At 34.3% G+C, this 20,463-nt stretch overlaps 1 protein-coding gene across 22 annotated transcripts in view; it reads left to right on the forward strand.

Moving 5' to 3' along the window:
- The window catches only part of DMD (dystrophin), a 1,136,032-nt gene that overhangs the window by 453,003 nt on the left and 662,566 nt on the right, over positions 1 to 20,463 (forward strand). For all 22 annotated transcript variants that reach the window (XM_086879790.1, XM_086879801.1, XM_086879781.1 and 19 more), the window contains 3 exons: positions 4,878 to 5,057; positions 10,909 to 11,084; positions 19,749 to 19,872. In XM_086879790.1, the coding sequence (XP_086735916.1) occupies positions 4,878 to 5,057; positions 10,909 to 11,084; positions 19,749 to 19,872 (480 nt within the window). The remainder of the gene's footprint in view (positions 1 to 4,877; positions 5,058 to 10,908; positions 11,085 to 19,748; positions 19,873 to 20,463) is intronic.

The following is a 20,463-nucleotide window of genomic DNA, read 5'->3' on the forward strand; positions in this document are numbered from 1 at the left end:
TGCCTGTAGAGGTGAAAAACTTGTGGCAGCCAAGACTTGCCAATGGCTTTACAGCAGTAGGACCTTTGTAAAGAAAATGATACAGTATGTGCTATTTCTGTATGTAATGATGGCTGCCTAGCATTTAGGGGAAAAAAAAACAGTCGTGTCTATGCTTTGGTTAAAATAGGTGAAATATTGCTTTATTAGGAAAAAAACTGGTAATCTTTTCAGGCATGAATATTTCTTTATTATTAATTAGCTATTATTAATTATTAAGTAATAAATATGGCATCTCAACTAATTATATATTGTTCATTACTTTTTTTTACTGGAATACATATCTAGGTTATAGGTAGCTAAGGCTCAACCTTACATCTTTAAAAATTAATTTAGGATTTACATCCTTCTCATCATTCTGTATTAAAAGTAGAAACATTCTGGCTTTGAGTTGATAAAAATACCATGATGTTTCTGAAGTTTTAGTAACTGTGATATTTCTAAAATGTACTCTATTTTATCCTCACATACACAAATGTATACAGCTTAAAAAAAACCAACTTACAGACTGATTGTTCCATTGTAGGTGGTCCAGAATTTTTGGTAGATGTTTCTTCGATTCATAGAATGACTCAGTAGTTAATTTAAGAACCAAAAGATTGATTTTCAGCATAATCTTGAGATGCTAATTATTACACTAACACATACAAGTTTCTTTGTCCTTTCCCTTCTTATTCCTTCTGCAACTCCTTAGGGGTTAATAAAAACATGCACTTTGAAACACAGACTTGGATTTTTATTAAAGATTGATTAGGATTAAGTAATCTTCTTTGTAAAAGATGGAAAACATGTCTCTGCCTTAGTGTATATACTTGGAAATTCTACCAATCTGACATGTGAGCAATCTTGAAGCTGACTTCAAGCCAGGCTTTTAATGTGTCATGGATTAGAAACAGCTCAGGATGCTTTAGAATACCTTCATGAAGAAAAATGTATTACAAGAAATTCAAATCTATTCAAAAAATGTGTACTTTTGTATTTCAGAAGGTTGCTAGAGGACATAGGTACAGAGGGTTGAAATGTTTGCCACAAATTGTGAAGTAGCAGACTATTAAGGGTTTGCAAGTGTTAAAGATTGGGCCAGTTTACCTTTCATATTGATATTGATATTGGAAATACGATGTTCAGAAACACTTTTATAGTATTTTCACAAGTTTCATTAATGAACTCTTATGAAGTTAAAATTATGCTGCCAGTTTAAATTGTTAAGCATTATTGTCATGGAATAATAGTGGTCTTGCAGGAAACTGAGTGAACAACATAAAATAGTAAATAAAATGAGTTTTCCGTAGCCCTGAACCTCAACAAGAGTCATGTCATCCTTAACAGGTGGAGTTTATTATTTGCAACTTACTCTTTTTTACACATGAATAACTTTTGATCTTTTTAGAAAGATGTTTCATAATGCAATAGTTTAGGTATTTAAATAGTGGTGGTATGCTAGAAGAAAAGTGTCTCTTTAGTGTCTTCGATTTGAAGCAGAAAAGTAGCTTTTACTTTTGAAATTCCCTCTATCAAGTTTCAGACCTAGTAGCAATCATTTCCAAATTCCAGTGATATGTTTTTACATTTACACAGTTCCCAATTGCTAGAAGTTTTTTGTATGACAATTTACTATTTTGATCTTGTCTGAACCTTTGGGAATTTGTATTAATGTATCAGCCATATGTTTTTTTGCAGGGAATGGATTTTCCTCTTGGACTGACTTTTAGAAATAGGGAAAAATAGGATCAGTCCTGACCCTGACTTGCATGTCTTTTGGCATATTTTGTTTTGACATGTGTTTGAATGTAGTAGAGGAGAAGCTGTCACCAAGGATCACTCTTATAATTAGGTCTGAACTGTAAAAACAAGTCTGTGAGGGAATAAAAATGTATCTTTTCACTTAGAATAAGTATTTTCTTAACAATACAATATCTTGATCCCTCAGTTGTCCAGTCATTTCCAGCAAGAAATTACAGCTTTTTTTTTTTTTTTTTCCTGTTAGACTTTAAGAATTTTAGATTTGATACTGTAATATGGCATAAGATCTTCCAGCCTTTGTTTTCTGCCTCATATGCAGAACTTTGTCAGATTATGGCTGTGTTCTTTAGACAGTCTCTTTTACTGGAAGGAATTTTCTGAAGCTAATTTATTAAAAACATTTGGCATTGTGAGTGTTGAATTGAAATTATACAACCCTCCTACAAGGCCCTAACCATTCTGAAGTTACTGATGTGCAATGGGTCTGTTGAGATACTGTTCACAGTAGGAAATAAACTTGACTTTTATCTCACATTAATGCCCACGGACTGGAGACTGCTCCAGTGTGGGCTCTCCACAGGGTGATAATTTCCTTCAGAGCACATCTGCCTGTTCTGGTGTGGGGTCCTCCACAGACTACAGTTTATTTCAATGGATTTATTCAGTATTGTACATGAAAATTTATCTTCTTTGTCATCAGCTCTCTTCTGGGATCTTCCTAGTTTAAAGGTCAGAAAAACAGTTTAGTGGGTAGTTGCTCTACTTCTTAAAATAGTTCCTTAAAACAACTGAGCTTTTTGTTTTCATTTCTTTTGTTTTTTTTTAATTTTCCACCTACCATTTGTTCACTGACTCTATAATTTACTCTTTAATTCTTAAATATGGTGTAGGGTGAAACAGAGCATGGACTGAGCTGGAAGATGTGATGCACTGAGAATGTAGAACTGAGGTGGAATTTTGGTGCCATGTATGGCAAAGGCTTGATAGATTCTTTTCATGTCTAGACCTACATTTTGTAGTCTGTAAAATGAAGTTTTTATATTTCAAATTATTTTTTTTTTGGTAAAAAATACTGAAAGCTATTGCAAAGATCTATCTCTACATATTTATAGTGTATATTACATTATTATAGAGTTAAATATTTTCTTGCTTCATTTAATGTTTTTTGTGTCTTTTTTAACTATAGTAAATAAGTTAGATATTACACTATTTTTGACTGGAATAAATTTCTTTGCAACTGAAAATTAACTTTACAGTGGGTGGTGCTGGTTAGACTATTACAGTAAACAAAGTTTTTTAATCTTTAAGGAAAAGAAAAAAAGCAAGAACTAAAAACTTAAAACCCCCTAAATAGAACCACATTACCAAAAATATGGAAATCACTTTATAATGTTCAAATATCAGGGTTTACAGCATGTAGTTGAAGTTAAGAGATATATATTTGATAATTAATTTCATAAAACAAACAATCATGTCTTGCCTTTCAAACTGGGAAATTACATATTTTATAGTTACTATTATTATTTGAGGTCTATTCTTGTACTGGAAAAAAACCTCAGAGTACATTTTTGGTTATTGTGGCCCATTGACAGGTTTTTACTGAAGAAATGTGAAAACAGAATCTCCCAGCATAGTTTTCCAGATTGACTGTAGCTGTCACAAAATCATATTAAGTTGCAGTGAGCAGTATCTTTAAAAAAAAAAAAAAAAAATAACATTATTCTTTTTGTAGTGTTTCACTTCCTGCTTGTGCTGCAGGTATCTGGGATTGATGCTGAACTCATGAGTGTGTTATACAGCTCTTGTGGGCTGGGATGATTGGAAATCAAACATTGCTCTTCAGAACTAACTAATGTTTCACAGGATACCATTTGTTATTATTCCAGTCAGTGTATGGTGGCCTCCACATGAGCTTTTTCTGACGCTGTAGGCGTAAAAAAAGGTCAAATATAGCAGTGCTTGAAATTTAACATGCTAAACTGGTTTGCATCTACTTTCCTCCATCTGTTAGGTCTCCTACCTCTCTGAGAAGAGATTCTTCAAAATAAAGTTAGCTTCTACTTTTCAGGGATAGATCAATTTGAATTTTGATATTAACTGTACCTAGCATTACTAACTATGATGTTTCAGATCAAATCTGATGAGAGATAGTACTGATTACAAAGACAATGAATCTTTCTTTTGTTGAATTGTATTTTTAATTACAATTTTGGACTATTATCACATACCGTAGGAAAGTATATGTAGACTAAATTCTGTTGTCTAACCACTTGTTTGATTACTCCTTTCATGCCTTGGGTATTAGAATGCAATCTACTACTGCATAGAAAGTTCAAAATTTGGCCATGGTTAGTATTAGGGTGTAGAGAATGAATGTTTAAGGAATGGAAGTCAATGAAGTAAACCAGTTAAAGTTTTAAAAGGTAAACACAGATAAGGGCTGGAGCTCTGGATGCCCCTTGGATCTGTGAATAGCCATTTCATAGGCAGGTTTGTATGTATAGATCTCAGGAGTATCAAAGTCCCTTGGCACAGTGTGCTTTGGTTTTTTCTGTGTTTGGGTTCTTTGTTTTGTGCTTTTTTTGTTGCTTTTTGTTTGTTTGTTTGTTTTGTTCTATTTTTGGGGTTTTTTCTTTGTTTGTATGGTTTAATCCTTGTTTGGGATCAAATATTACTTTTCTAGGAAATTGTTTTTTCAATCTGCAATATATAACAAAATACTTTGTAACTTTAAAGGAAGATTGTTTGACATGTTAATATAGTTGTCAACATTGGTGTAATTTTAAGGTTATTCCTGTAACACAAGTGTTAGCTTTTTGATTCATGTCATCACCTGAAGCCTGCTGTGAAGTTTGGAGTTTCTCCACCTGCTGTGTTATGTTGCTATGTAAGCTCTACCAGCAGTTTTTATGGAAACAACATCATGAAATTATAGGAACTCTTACCCATTTTCAGCTCTTTCTGATATTCTCCTTATTATTTTTCTTCTAAGTTTGTTGGTTTTCTTTTTTGTGGGTGTTTTCATTTGGGGTTTTTTTTTTTTTTGGTTTTTCTGTATGAATGTGTGTTCTTCCTTCTGTTACTTTGTTTAACAGATCCTAAAAGGAGATCTAGAAATGAAAAGGCAAATGATGAGTAAGCTGAAGTTGCTCAGCCAAGATCTGCTTGTAGCTGTGAAAAATAAAGCAGTGGCTCAAAAGCTGGAAAGTCGTCTCGAAAATTTTGCCCAGCGCTGGGAAAGCCTTGTGCAGAAGGTGGAGAGCAATTCTAAACAGGTTTGTAAAAAACAGTTTTATCAGTCTGTGACAATCAGATCCTTTTGCAGTCAAATGCTTGAAGTAGTTCTGGTGCTGTATGTCATCTTGTTTTAATTTTTTCCCCTGCATTATTGCTTAAGACATTTTTTATTTTTAGGACATCATAATACAACTGTAATATAGCTTTCCAGAATTTTATTTATCTTCTTCGTTTTTAATCTCTCTTTATAGTTTTGATTACTTTCTTGGGTTGTTTACTATGTTTTCAGGGATGATACAAACCATAATGAAAATACTTTTCCAGTTAATTTATTTTTAACCTGCAATAACATTAACATTTTTTTATAGCTGTCTCTCTGAAACAACACATAGTCTGAAATTAGTTCAAGAACTGTCTGCTATTTCAAGTGGAATCTTTTTTCAACATTAAAAGTTAATAAATAATTGTTATTTTACTTCTGATATGATAGGCTTTTTATCAGGTTAAAAAGTGAGACTATAAAAAGAGAAATTTCTTGGAAAAATAAAGAAATCAATCTATACCTGTAACTAAAATTTCCAATGAAAAAATATAACTTGCTACTATTTTGATCACTTAATTAACTGTAATATATTAAATAAAAGAAATTGAGGTTTTAAACCAGGTAACAAAATGCAGCACTCTGGTGTAGTAACCAAACCCATATCCAACTATTTAACCTAGACATCTTATTAGCATCTCTTTCTTACTGGATTTAAACCCAAACCAGCTCCCTTTTTTCCATTTTATTATCTTGCTAATACTGGGTTATGTTTGAGCTGTTATTGTATGACTGGTAAAATGGAAATGGATATTAAGGCTTTTTCATTAGACAGCACAGAGCTGAATGTTATAGCAGGTATCTCTGTCCTGTCCATACGGGTCTCTCACAGTTCTGGTCAGTTTGATCAGTTTGATTAAATTCCCTTTAATGCTGCCCTTTTCTGTTGCTCTCTACTAATACACCTACCAAATTATGATTGGGTAATTAAAGAAAAGCTGCTATACTTCATGTAGTAATCTGAATCCCTCTTAGTAACCTTGCTTTCAACTCATACTGTAATATTTTAGTTTGCTCTGTGATAGAAAAAGCAGCTGAAGTTGAAAAAATCAGTTTGAGAGAATATAAGGGAAGAAAATGGGGGAAGGGCACTATTTCACTTGGAAAAGCCATGTTGTGTACACAGCATTTAGAAGCTGAAAATAAGATTTAATTACAGTATATTTGCTGTAGAAAACCTCCTGTTTTAAAGCAGAGGAAAATTCCAGGGATTCATTTTTGAAATTGGGGTGGCTAGGATCACGTGGCTTGAGGAAGTTGGTAAGTCACTCCAAATCGTTCAAGTCCTGGTCAGATTGGTGATGGCTCCTAAATGCAGTTACTGCTTTTGAAAATGGAACTTAGATTACAGAAAATGAAGTGAGCAGCCCTGAGGCTGTCAACATAGATCAGCACAGCTGGGAGCTGCTTTGGATTCCCAAAACAGTGTAGCTGTCCTATCACAGCAGAGCACACAGTGGATAAGCTTTTCCTCCAAGGAGAAGCTGCTCTGCTTGGGGCAGAAGTGTTGTGCTGTCATGGGAATGCTGCTTCACCTTCTGGAAGCGTTGCACAGTCAGACCTGACTGAAGGACCTGTTCCTAAGGCACTGTTGCTCTGTTCAGATGTATCTTCTGTGAAATACTGACGGTGTACTTGTCACCCTGGGTTTCTGTCTAGGCAGGACAGATAATTTCAGTGAAGTTTTTACATGTATTCATTACAGAGCTCATTTATGTGTTTACACTGCAAGAAAAAATGCAAGATTTCACTATGTTCTCTAATAATGAACTGAAGAGGAGGAGACTTTGAAGAGGGTGAAAACCAGAATATTTTCCACTAAAATCTATCAGAAAATGTATGTTTTATTCATCAAGCTTAGATACTGCCTTCAAAATTAACTTTACATGGTTTAGTGGTGGACTTGGAGCAAGGTCAATAGTTAAACTCAATGTTTTTAAATGTCTTTTCCAACCTACAGGATTCTATGAATAATAATTTTCATAGGGCCCTCATAATTGCATTTTTGTCCTTAGTTATTTCCCCTCTTAATAAAGTGTCACCAAATGATTAACTTGTTAACAAAATAACAAATTAAATGGAAGATGCAACCTCAGGCTCAGTTCAAAGATGATTCTCCAACTAGACATATAAAGTAGTTATAAATCCCAAAGGAAAAGTGCAGAAAGTAGAATGTGAGTTCTCCCACATTTGGCTGAATTAATTGCTCTTGAACTCAAGCATCTAATCAGAACACATGGCTGAAGCTCCTGCTACAAATGACTGGATGGCAAGGGTGTGAGAGAGAGAGAGAAATCTAAAAAGCAGTTTGTCCTCATCATGAAAATGTCAGCTTTCCTTCACTGACCACACAGTGGAATCAAGGACAAGGACAGCTTGCTTAGGCTAGATGAGGAGCTTCCAAAAGCTCTAAAACCAGTTTTGCTGAGTACATTATGCTCCACTATATTGTACTGAAAAATCTTTCCAAACTAAGGAAAACACTATTCCTCATCTGAACTTCCCCACTCACAGAGATAAATTTCATCAAAGAACAGATGACAGCTCCAAAAGTGAGTGTAAAGGAAAATTATGAGTTTATCAGGACAGAGGGCATTTCCAAAGACAGTAATAAATGTTGGCATTAAAGGAAGGCTGCTGTATAAATGAGAAATAAAATGTCATAAAACTACTGAAGTGCTATACACACATTGTACATATGTTTGCCTATAGATGATGAAAAAGATTTGAATCTGTCTGCTTGGAAAAGAGATGACTTTTAACATGTTTTGAAGATGGGCTTGATGTGAAATTGCAGGCAAGCATTGTATTTTGAAAGCCTTTTAAAGTGCAGTCTTGTGAGTCACCTTAGCCCTTTACATATGATTTTCTAGTGGGTTAAAGCTCTAGTCTATATTGCCCCTTCTCAGAATCCCATTTGCTATTCAGGGACTGAGAGGGATGAAGAAAATACAGAGTTATTATTTTCACCATCCTTGAATAATACATGAAACACACCACTTTGGTGATTAAAATGTGTTTGGATTTTTGGGTTTGTTTTAGTTCTTTTTTTTTTTTTGGGGGGGGAGTTATTTTTCTTTTGTTTGGGTGTTTTGTTTTGTTTTGTTTTTGTTTGGTTGGGGCTTTTTTTGGTTTTGGGGTATTTTTGTGTTTGTTTGCTTGCTTTCTTTTTCCTTTTTTTTTTTTTTTTTTTTTTTACCAGGTAAGCCAATAAAAATTACCTCTTTTTTGTTATTACTAATATTTCTAACAATTGTGCTTTTCACACTGAAGTGTGTGCCGTTTAAATGTGAACCAGCTTCATCTTGCACAGTAAGGCTGCAGTCTACCTTTTATCCTTACCCTGTCTCTAATTAGAATAATTATGAACTTCAATTTTGCATCTCCATTCTCCTTTTGAAGAACACAGTATTTAACCTCCACTCCTGTTGATTAAGAATGAAAAATACTTTTTTATTGTTTTCACATTCAAATCATTACCCCCCACAGCATGGTTCTTTGACTGCTCTGAGCAGTGATTGTGCTGCCAGCTCTGGAAGAGCAGTTCCCCATCCCAGCTGAAGCTGTAATTGGTATTATGCTGCAGATAATTCCTACAGTGCCCTAGCTGTGGTTTATTCTGTGTTACACCTTCTTCACTGGAAACTCTGCCCTGGTATTGATTAGCAAATGAAAACATGGCAGGATGTGACCCTGGGTGTCCTAAACATCATCCTATCATTGATTTTTGGATAAAACAGAGTGTAATAAGAATTTTTTGAGAAGAGGAAAGAGAGACAGAGAGACTGTATAGTTATATAATAGGCAAGAAATTCTTTCTGTTCTTATGTATGATCAGCTCGGGGAAAGATGACATCAGGTTCTATCCTCAAATGTCATGGAACCCTAGATATCAGAAGCTTTAACTTGCTTTTCCTTCTGCCCTCTAATTAATTAAAATAAAATGGAAAATAATGCTGTATAAAGTTTCAATAAAAATATACATGGAAATACTGACTTAATATTGTCATGATTTCTGTGGGAAAAAAAAATCAAAATCAATACAGCTTGTTGAAAGAACTAAAACAAGAATGTTACTACATAAAATTTTAGTGATTAAAAAGTCAACTGGGTGTTTTTCTCTTCCAAAGAATTTTGTAGCTCACACATTACTTAAATCCCTGCAGGTCACAAGCAGCTTATTCAATGACATAATTAATCCATATATTTTTTAAAAGTCTGCTCTGAATCTAAATTTTTTAGTCTTCTTAGTAGTCAAGAATCTGCTCTAAAACCTAGATAAGTGCCTGTTTCTAGAGGTGGAAGCACAGCATTGGGTTAACTGCTCTATGTAAGAAATACTGACAATTTACAGTGGTAAATCAATTCCCTACTAATCACTTCCACTGTCAGCCTGGAATAAGAACAGGAAGACTTTTGCACAGAAGACAATGTGAAGAATTCAGCAGAGTTGGCAGGAATTTGTTGGGGCATTTTTGCAGGTTTCTTGGCTTTACTGTTATTGCTTGCTGGGAAGAGGCTGCTTGCTAACAGTGTTTCCTTTTCCTTGTCATTCTGTTTTTCTTTTTCGATGCAAGAAAGCATTGTGGGAAAGGTGTTAGACCTGGTTGTCTTGTCATTGTTTATAGAAGCACTGTGTCTCAATAACAAAACTGACTCAATTCTCTTACTGAGTTTCTGATGCAAGAAGTAATAGTTAATTTATGTATGTGCTTATACTTCCATGGACTTTGAGATATTGGCATTTCTGTTATTGAATTGGAAACTCTAATTCTTGCATATTAGCAAAAGCAAAGAAGCAGGGCTTTTCTGATGCACAACTTTTTTTACTCCTGGTATAATTTTTTTTCTTTTATTTTCCATTTCACTGCCCTTAAACTGTGAGGTCGTCATTGGAGCTGTAACTAGAGCATTTTGACAAATGAGCCATCATCTGACAGAATCAAAAAAAGAAGTGGCCTATTTCTCATGAGTTAAGGGGTTTAAGAACAGCTGCCCACATCTGAGTTGGAAAATGTTATATGGAAAAAAGTATATGGGCAGTACATGCACAAGCAGTGTGCAAACCAATAGGAACAAAAATTATTTCTCACCATTATTTTTTAATGCAGCTGAGCTATACAAAGAGGTTTTTTTCATATTGCTGGAGCAAAGCTAAATGCATTAGACAGGTAGTGTTTACAGTGTGTTACATACCATGGGTGTTAGTATCTGCTGTGACCCCTAAATATTGTTTTTTTAATTACGGAATAAAACTGATGCAAATTAATTTGCCTTCTAGTGCATGTGTTCTAATTTAAGATTTCCAGCCAGAATGTTAACTGCACTTTCATGCAGGTATATTATGGTGGATTACATTCTATCTGATTTTTTTATAAATGGTAGGACTAATAATTGGTAATTTAGTGCCATTTTAATGTCTTTATCACCTCTCAAGGAGCAAATTTTTGGATTGGGGGCAGTCTGAAATTAATGTTTAGTAATAGTAACATTTTATTTATTTGATATCATTCCATTCCATTCATTTGTTTTCTTCATTCAGCATGGATTACAGGGAGCTATAAGTTCATTAGAATCCTTTCTGATTTTGATATTGGCTTTTGCAGATATCTTATTCACACAGCGTGAGTCAGATAAAACAAATCTTGGGTTGCGTGTAATGTTTTTTTCTGAAGGTCAGCCTGTGATCAGATGAGAGCAGTTTCTCATTATTTTCTATTGCTCCTCCAAACAATCTTTACTGAAGTCTTTCAAATAATGTATGACCTCTGTTTTTGTACTTCTCACAGATTTCGCAGGCTGTCACTACCACTCAGACATCACTAACACAGACAACTGTAATGGAAACTGTAACTATGGTGACCACAAGAGAGCAAATCCTGGTTAAGCATGCTAAAGAGGAACTCCCACCACCTCCACCCCACAAAAAAAGGCAACTCCTTGTGGATTCAGAAATTAGGAAGAGGTGAGGATCATCAAGAGACAGAGAGAGAATACTATAGAGACGGGACAAAAATGCAAGAACAGTCATTTGACTGCAATATTTTTCTGTATGCTATTCTGAGCTTAAAATTATATTTATGTTCTCTTCTAGGGTACCAGCTGATTTTTATCTTTCTTTACTCAGCATGAGTTATGGATTATATTGTGCTTCTATTACACCTGTTTAGCAGTATAGAATATTAATGATTAAATCAATTCTTTTGCACAGTAATTATAGTCAGTTATTATGTATGGCATTGAGGGGATCCCACTTGACTAGGGTTTTGAAATGTGATGGGCAAGAAGCATTCTATTAATTCTAAGATTTTTATTCTTTAAGAAAAATTTTATAATAGTTAAAATACTAGTAATGGAGATACTGCCTTCTTTCTAGAGTTCATTGTATTCATCTGCGCTTATGGGTCAGGAGTAAAAACAGCAGAAATATAGCAAATCTGCAGAGGCAGTTAATATTTGGTGAAACATGCATTATTATTTTCAGGTTTTTTTCATGTGTAACTCAAGTACAAGTGGCAAGGGATTTTAAACTGATGCTGAACACTAGTTAAAGTCAGGAGAATACATTCTTATGTGTTTAAGCAGAATTGGCTCAAGCACTAAGTTTCTAAATGAGGTGCTAAGAAGGTAGATTCAAACATTCATTATAATGTTTGTTTTGGAAACATATTTTGATATTCAGATAAACATGAGTTACAAGGTAACAGCTTTGAGGACTGAAAAGGATGTGAAACTGCATTCAGTGTCTCATTTCTATGGACAATATCTTTGCTTAGTTCAAAATGTTTACCAGAACAAGTATTTTCTTGTAAAATAATGTTTCATTTATTAAGAAGAATGAAATATAGCAAGAAGAGGAGAATCTGAAGAAATAAAAGTTTTAGGAATAATCTTACTTCATAAGGAAGCAACATGCAAGACTACTGTTATAAAAGGAAGCATTAACTTTCTTAAAACTAAATCAAGTAGGATGATTTTTTTTTTAAAACCTATTTTTTTAATTCTTCAAGAAAATTGTTGTTATATGCAGATTATAAAACTGGAGACCAATTGGCATAGAAGTTCCTTTATCAAATACTGTATATTTATTGTTAGCACATATTTTCCTTCTTGCTCATATTCTTTTAATTTGCCTTAATACTGACAGTAAACTTGGCAGGGTACAACAGAATAGTGATTTAATTCTCATCATGCAAGGATACTGCCTGAGAGGAGGAATTAGCTGGATTATGGGAATTGTTTTTGTTCCAAACTACCTTGGTGTATAGAAACTGATAATTGTATTACTACAATGCTTTTGCTGATGTCTGTCTAAAACACTGCAGCTAATGAGTTTATATATAAACCTGATTGATCCTTGGACAGAAAATAGGATGTATTATCAACTTTGAGGGTAGGATTGCTGTTAGATATATTACTGGTAGATCTGCTACCAAATTTACAGAATGTTAATGATTTTTTACCATGCATACTAGGTTTCAGGGGGTTTTGATTTGTTTTAATGCTATCTAAAATATGTGCATTCACCATGTAATTTCTGTTTAACTTTTGGATAAGAGTCAAGATGGAACAATCTGTAGTTCTCAGTCTTTGCCTGGGATGAGTTTAGATAATTGAATAAGTTGTGGCTTCTTTTAGATATTTAAAATCAGAGTAATTTTCCTTTCTGCGCAAGTTAGATTTTTATTTTGATCTGCTAGAAGAGAAAGCTGACTTTCACAAGGAAAAAGGGAGTTAATTGTTTAATTCTCTAACTATTATGACTGTTACATCTGTGAGTGGACCTACATTTTGGGAACGTGCAAAGTAAATGTTGGAAATGTCCACAGCTCTGCAGAAGGATGAATGATGGTTGTATTATCTGAAGGCAGTGTTTCTCCATTCAGATAATCTTGTTGGAATTTCCAACTGAACAGAGAAAGCACCAAACCCCACAATTTATTTACCTTTCATCTCTGGAAAGTCCAAGCAAGTGTTTTACAGTGGGCAGACCAGTCAGTAAACAGCTCCAGAAAACACTTTGAGAATAAACTTTGGGGAAGAAGTTTCAGCTTAGAATAGCAGATTTTGTGACGGTTTTTAATGAATATGTTAAAATGCAGTTTTGGAAACAAACACATTTTAAATTGTGCTGTTGTCTTACTCAAAGACAAGAAAATATAAATTTATACTAGACATAAGCATAATAATGGAAGAAAAAAGCTCATCTGAAAATTTGGGAGATCTGATAAGATATCTTTGTTCACTGGTAACTAGACACCTTTTTGATCAATGTTTTTTTTTGATAGGAGAAGAAACATTGCATTCCCAAACAGCCAGGCCTTTCTTGTCCAGGTGCACTGTTAGCCACAAGATCTCTCAGGGTTTGTTTTTTTTTTTGTATTCAGTTGTAGCTGCACCCAATGATAAACAAAGCCCATAGTGCTGCAGGCCTTTTGTTTTTTTTGAAATAATTTAAAAGAATGGAGGTTCTCAACCTACCTCTCCTACATCACTCTATATTTTGTGTGTTTACAACCAAAATTTTCCCTGAGCACTGAATGACTACTAGTTAGATGGTTATGTACTCTTTAGTTTTGGTTTGATAAAAAACCCCTAGCAATTACTGAGGGCTTGTCAGGACCTTGCGAAGGTGAGTAACCAGATTGTGGTGGCTGCTTTCTGCAGTCTCAGTAAAACACACTGCATGCTGCTGCTTGGTGTTTTTAGGCCTAGGAGGGAAAGACACATTGGGGGTTGAAGCTTTTTTGAGGTGGTGAATAATGCTCCCAGGTTTTGCTGGCATCTTTCATCTGTTCTCAGACTTTAGTCTGAGTTGTTTCTGTAAAGGAGTATGCTTGAAGTAAATTCATCAGGCTCCATTGCCACAGGTTTGGAAGTATTTATTTTCACAGCTTCTCTGTGGACTAAATATTTTAGAGATAATAGATACTAAAGGAAGGAAGAGTAGTTTGAGTTTAGCTACTCAGTGAATATTGTATTAGGGCACTGGTAAGAGCATGGCCTCCACTTACCAAACCAAGGAGGAAAAAAAAAGGATTATTAAGTTTGAAGCATCAAACTTTCTAGAATGCCAAGTGTTTTATCAGGATTGAAATTATAAAAATCTCTGTTTAAACTGAAGAAATTAAGTAGAAGCAATTTGACTTGTAGACCAGTAACATCCACAGGACTGAATATCCCATTTCCATTGCTTTATTTACTGTGGCATGAATGCATGGGAAAGAAGCTGTTGATTTTTTATTTTTTCTTACCTCTTAAAGCAAGGTTTTGCCATGTAGTGGAGGAAAGCAGAGATAAGAACCAGAATACTTTTTTTATTATTATTTCTTCCCCCTCCATTCTCCCGCTCAAAATCTAAAACTGATTCAGGACTAATGCTTCAAAATGTCAGAATAACTCAGGTGAGTTAAGTGCTATTGCTAGTCAAAGAAAAGCTGCTTTTCCCACAGGAATCAATTTAAAACTGAGACAGATAAAATACTTGGAGCTGATAATAGGATCTTGAAAAGTATGTATTAAGCATTAGAGGTAGAGATAAATGTAACACAGCTGAGGTTCTAGTATTTAAAAAACCTGTAAATTGGAGAAAGGGATTCAAGTTAACATACTTATTTTCATGGTGTTTTCATATTCTGGGAAAAACATATCACAGAAAAATCTGAAAACTACTCTCTTCATGCTAAGTTTTTAAATAGGAGATGAGTAAGAGCTGGTTAATATTTAGTTTAAACATGTTTGTAATATTAGTATGCTTAAATAACGACCAAAGATACCTTCCTTTGCAATTTGGTAAATATCTTTTTGCATGCTTCCTAAGGTTTTTAAGGAAAGTCTGCTTGTCATAAGGTTATTATTGGTATAATGTTAATCTGAAGATTTGAAAGAGACTCGATGCTCTTTGAAGAGCAAGGTGTGTTAAAACAGGATAGTTGCTCCATCTAGTGTTTTTTCTTTTCATTTAACAGCTGTTAGATGAACTTTTCAAAACGAGATAAACCCTTACTTTTTTGAAAATTATTATATTTGGGATTCTAATACTTCATTATTTAGAAAAGTTTGTATTTTTCTAGAAAAAAAAAATCAAAGGAAATATTACAGTGACTTTTTATGGTCTTTTTGATAGCTGTTGTTTCATATATCCCATTTCTCTGCAATGAATTATGTTAGGACTAAATGGTGACTGTTTAGCACTTTTACAGCCCCTCCATTGGGTTTTTTGACCTTTATTCTGTTACAGAATTGCAGCTTGTGCTGTGGTATTGTTATCTAATGATAGGTAACAAATTCAAAAAGAGGAAGGTCGTGTCTTCAATTTTCCTGGTGGTTTTTGATTTCATTATGTCTGTAGCCAATGCCAGAGGAAAGGAAAAGGTGACCAAGACACAGCAGAATAGTTTTCTGTTCCTTAGAGAGGGAATAATTAATGAGCACTTTCATTTGGATTGTAAAAGTATGGCTATGTTGAGATTTGTACACATGGGCACTTCCTAATGCTTACTAAGCATTTTTCCTTTATCCTTTTTGTGAGGTGAGAATTGGGTTAGTGACAAATAAACAGAACTTATATTCTCATTTAGCACCTGAAATTACCTGCAATATTATCAGAGTGGTACCAGTCAGCACTTGCTGCAGGCCGTGATGATTTGGTTTAAAAGTACTCTGATGGTTCTACTGAAGTTTCTGTTGGAGATACATGCTTGGGATTGATTTATTTTTATTCTTTTTCATGCCCTGTATGCATTACAGAAATGCACTTGTCATAATGCTGATGAGGCTAAATTTAACAGTACCACAAATGTAGAGGGAGAGTCAAAATGTCATTCCAAAAGGATATAAAATATTTTAAATCTAAACCTAAAACAATAGGAAGGTAAAAATATTTGTTTGGCTAAATTTGCAGTTGAATTAGAAGAAAAACTCTATTTATCAATTAATGGCTCATCACCTAAAAATACAGAGGAGGAAGAAAGACATCAGGGAATTAGATCAGAATAATTCTTCCAATGGTCACCATGTGCTGTAAAGTTGTTCTTTGATATGTTCTAGGCAGCAAAGAGCTAAAAGTTGAGAAAGACCTCTGCTGAGCTGGGGATTTCAGTCCAGACATGGAAATGAAATAATTCAGTGAAGTGGTTCTTGCATCAAAATTGTATCATTCCCTGCCAACTCCATATGTTGGCAAATGGTTTTATGTCTGCCCAAGATTTGCAGTGGTGACTGGCCCAGTCTGAATTTTGTTTGAGGAGGGAAGGAAACAAATGAGCAAAGGAAATTGTCAAGCAATTTCTGCCTGTTAAAGAAAAAGTACTGAAACCACTGTTTGTCCATGGTAGCAGTAGCATAGTAATGTGGTTTAAAGATTACATTTATTCAGTTTATGGCCACAGGACAGGAAGATACTTCATGCCTCATTTCCTGTGTGAACTTGTTCAACACTGAATTTGTTTGTATATCTAATTTCTCAAAGTACATTTAAAACTCATCTTCATATTTTTAATCTATGCCAGTCACATTTTCATGGAAAATTCTCCACAAATTGATTTTCTGGATCATCTTAAGCCATATTCCCACTTCAGATTCCCATTCCAAACTTTCTTACTAGATCACCATGTATTTGTTCTAAATTTACTCCTTGTTCTGGCTTTCCTTGTCTCTATTAAATACATGATAAAGCTCACCTTTGAGACATTTCACAGCTTAATTGCACAACAATTTTCTCTTTCTCTGTATAGAATTGCCAACCCAAATACTCAAAAGAGTAGGGTACTCTTGTCTTACCAGAAGTCCCCTATCTGATAAAAAAAACCTGATAGAAATCAGTAGATAAAAAGAGTTAATTTGTTCATATTTTACAATAAAAACAAATCTTCATTTGAACTCAGCTGATATGTGATGGCATGTAAAGTGAGGGCTGTGGGACCAGTAAAAATAGTATTTCCCTTGTGGAACACCAGAAGAAAAGACTAAGTGGAAAACAGAAACATGACTTCCGCACGAAGAATAAATCCTCTTTTTCAAATGGAATTTTTAGGTGGGGAGCTTGCCAATGTACATGCTAAATTAAGGGAGTTATTTAGAGTAATTTCTTGAGTGATTTTTAGTTTTGTATTTTCCATTTATCTATTTTTACAAGTTCTACTTGAGCTGAAGTTTGTTGGGACAGAGACGCAGTCTTGCACTATTTTATGTCTAAAGTATTCTTATTCCTAGGAGTTTTAAAGACTCTATTTATACTTGAATATCAATCTAGAGCTAATATAATTTCTAGCTGAAGCTGTGCTCAGTAAGGAAGCATCAAATCACTAAAGCAGAATGATTAAATGCCATTTCCACCAGTGTTTCCTCCTTTTACACAAGATGAACATGACAGAGTGTTTTGTTTTTTTTTGTCTAAGATGTCTTTATCTTAAAGATATTTATGTACTGCAAAAAGCCATTTAGATTTAAGTTTTATTTATTTTAATTATTTTCTGCCCCTCTCTGTATTGCCCTTTTTTAAACAGAAAGCTTTGTTTCTGAAATTATATTTATCTCCAGAAGAAACTGGAAGTGACAGAGCAATCTGTTACATGAGATCAGCTTTTTCATATCAGAGAATCATATCATATTATAGAATGCTTTCAGTTGGAAGGACCTTAGAAGATCTATGTCTAGTACTTGCCACCATCTCATGGCTCTCAGGGCCATGAGATGTGTTCCTAATTATTTTGTTTTACTGTCAAAACCATCCCAAATGCTCCCATTCCTCTTTCCAGGTGTTGCAGAGGCAAGGGCTAAATCCCTTTTTTGAAGAATTGATCAGTGATAAACATTTTTCTGTCAATTTCCATCCTGTACCAGGGTAAGACCTGGCTATTTTTCAGAGAATTGGTCTCATTAATTCTTCTTGCCTGCAGCTTCAGAATGGAACAAGAACCAGAACTCATACAGTTTTACCTGCAGTCAAGGAACTTTAGTACTCAGGGGCTGGTAAACTTCATTGCTGTCAGATGTCTGGTGTTTTGTGATCATCAAATATGCAGTCATTATTTGTAGAACAGAGGATAGCATTTTATTTCAAGAACTGCAGTTGATTTAATGATCAAAAATAAAGCTGAAGAAGGAAGCTCTCAACTGACTGTGGAGTTCATGTTCAGAGATTAGAATCTGTTGCCAGCACACACATTCCTTGAACCATCTGGGAATTTTATTTCGTCTTTTGCCTAGGAATTTGTAGTTCTTTATAAAACTGAAGTTACTGCACCATCACTCACTTCAAAGTCATATTTTTCTGCTTGAATGAGTATTCTATTAGTATTATCAGGAATTTTTTAATCAATTTTTTCCTAAGAGTTTTTTAATTTGAATATAGAATATTGGACTGAGATTAAGGTAGTGTGTGACTCTTTTGCTTTCATTATTTATGAATACAAAAAGTCACAGTGGAGAAGGGAAAAAAAGGGAAGTATAAATATTCACTCAAGCATGGAACTCTTTCTTGTATTCAGTTTTCATTTCTGTATATTTAGATTTATCAAGCACCTGGTTTTGCCTTAAATCCTTGTATTTTAGAAGTATAAATCCTTGTATAAATTAAATGTATTTTTAGAAAATAATTAATTCCTCCAGGAGTGTAATTGTTGTTCAAGTTACTGATTTTAGTGGATTTTCAGCTGCATGCAAATGATACAACCCATAGTCACAAAGCAAACCGAAAGATACAGCTTGTTATTTTTTTCCCTCAGGTCTTTCTGCTCTATTGTGTTCACCATATTTCTGCAGAAGGAAAGTCAGCTGCAAAAGGAATATAAATATTAGAACATACAGTGCAATAAAGAAATGCAATCAAGCAGAGTGTGGCACAACTGAGAAAAAAATATTGGCTGAGGCTTCTTTTTTTAAAACCTACAGTAGATACTGAATCACAATTTGAAGTTTGTAGACATTAGTAACTATCTGCATTTTGAGACATCACCTGAAGAGCAGTTAACACAAATTAAGACCAGTTTTAAAGGAGCTGTTGAAAGAATCCAGAATGCAGTAAAGAGGGCTGTAGAGGGAAAACTAGTTCTAAATGATGTACACAGAGTAGGGGATCGTAATTTTGGTTTCTAAAGCTTTAACTGTGGAAAATTATACTTTATTTGTCGATTAGTGCTAACAATCTAGATCAAATTTGAGTTAATCAGAAAAAAATTTGTCAATTTTTCTGCTTTAATTTCCTTCCTAATATTATCATCACAAGCTGGGACAGTGATCTCACAGGTTTGAAGGCTGTATTTGGTCAGTCAGATAGGCCTTACATCCTGAGCTCAGCCAGCAGAACTTGTGACATTTCTTCACTGACAGACATTTGTTTCATATCTTCCAAACACTTTAGCTCGAAAAATCAGAATACTTACTGTGAAAACTATAACATCTGTTCAGCTGTCAAATTGGGTCTTAAACATGAAAAAGTATTTCTTTGTTTCTAATTTTTAGAGTGAATAGTTTTATGAACTCTCTGATGAGATATGGGAGTTTAAAACTCTCTTTTGCTGACAGAAATTGCTGTTTATTCACTTGTTTAAACAACCATGTTTTCTGCTCATCCTGTTTTCAGAAACTGTGGAAGTTTGAAGTCTTGTTGCACTTTTCTGTCCCTCAGGTTTGACTCGGACACCACGGAGCTGCACAGCTGGATGACGCGCTCCGAGGCAGTGCTGCAAAGCCCCGAGTTTGCCGTCTTTCGGAAAGAAGGGAACCTCTCAGACCTCAGAGAAAGAGTCAATGTAGGAGAAACTACTTGTCTACTGGCAGTCTGTATTAGCTTGTCAAAGTGCTTTCAGAGTCCAACTTTAAGTGATTTACAATGTAGACTGACAAGCATTGATTGTCCAAGATAAATTTAGAAGTGTTCGCTGTTTCTGTGAATTTCAGAATTTTTTTGGCACCAAAATTACTGCACAGGTTGTGTGAGCTCATAGATTTTTGTTGTTGTTTTTGTTCATACATATTCATACTTAATTAAGGTATTCTAGATCCATGAAAGTCTTAGGTAAAGTTATACCAAAGGCTATACATCATTTCTTAAATATGCAACATCATTCTATACTGACAGCTTAATTTGACATTATACATGCATAAACTGAAGAATATGAAAAGTGTCACTGGAGTGGATGCTAAAAAAAAATCCATCTTTTTCCTTTTACAGAGCTGTAAAATATATATGACAATCACCAGTTTCCACAGGACTTTTATTGTTAGTTTTTTTTTTAAACTCTACTCTAGTACCATATCAGAACCAAAAAAATGTTCTTTCCTGCAAAAATGAATGGTTCTGCACTGCAAAAGCAGTAGCTATGTTTGTGTGGGTCTGTGTG

Source organism: Cyanistes caeruleus, chromosome 3 (assembly GCF_971803275.1).
Source record: "Cyanistes caeruleus chromosome 3, bCyaCae1.hap1.1, whole genome shotgun sequence".
Lineage (NCBI taxonomy): Eukaryota > Metazoa > Chordata > Aves > Passeriformes > Paridae > Cyanistes > Cyanistes caeruleus.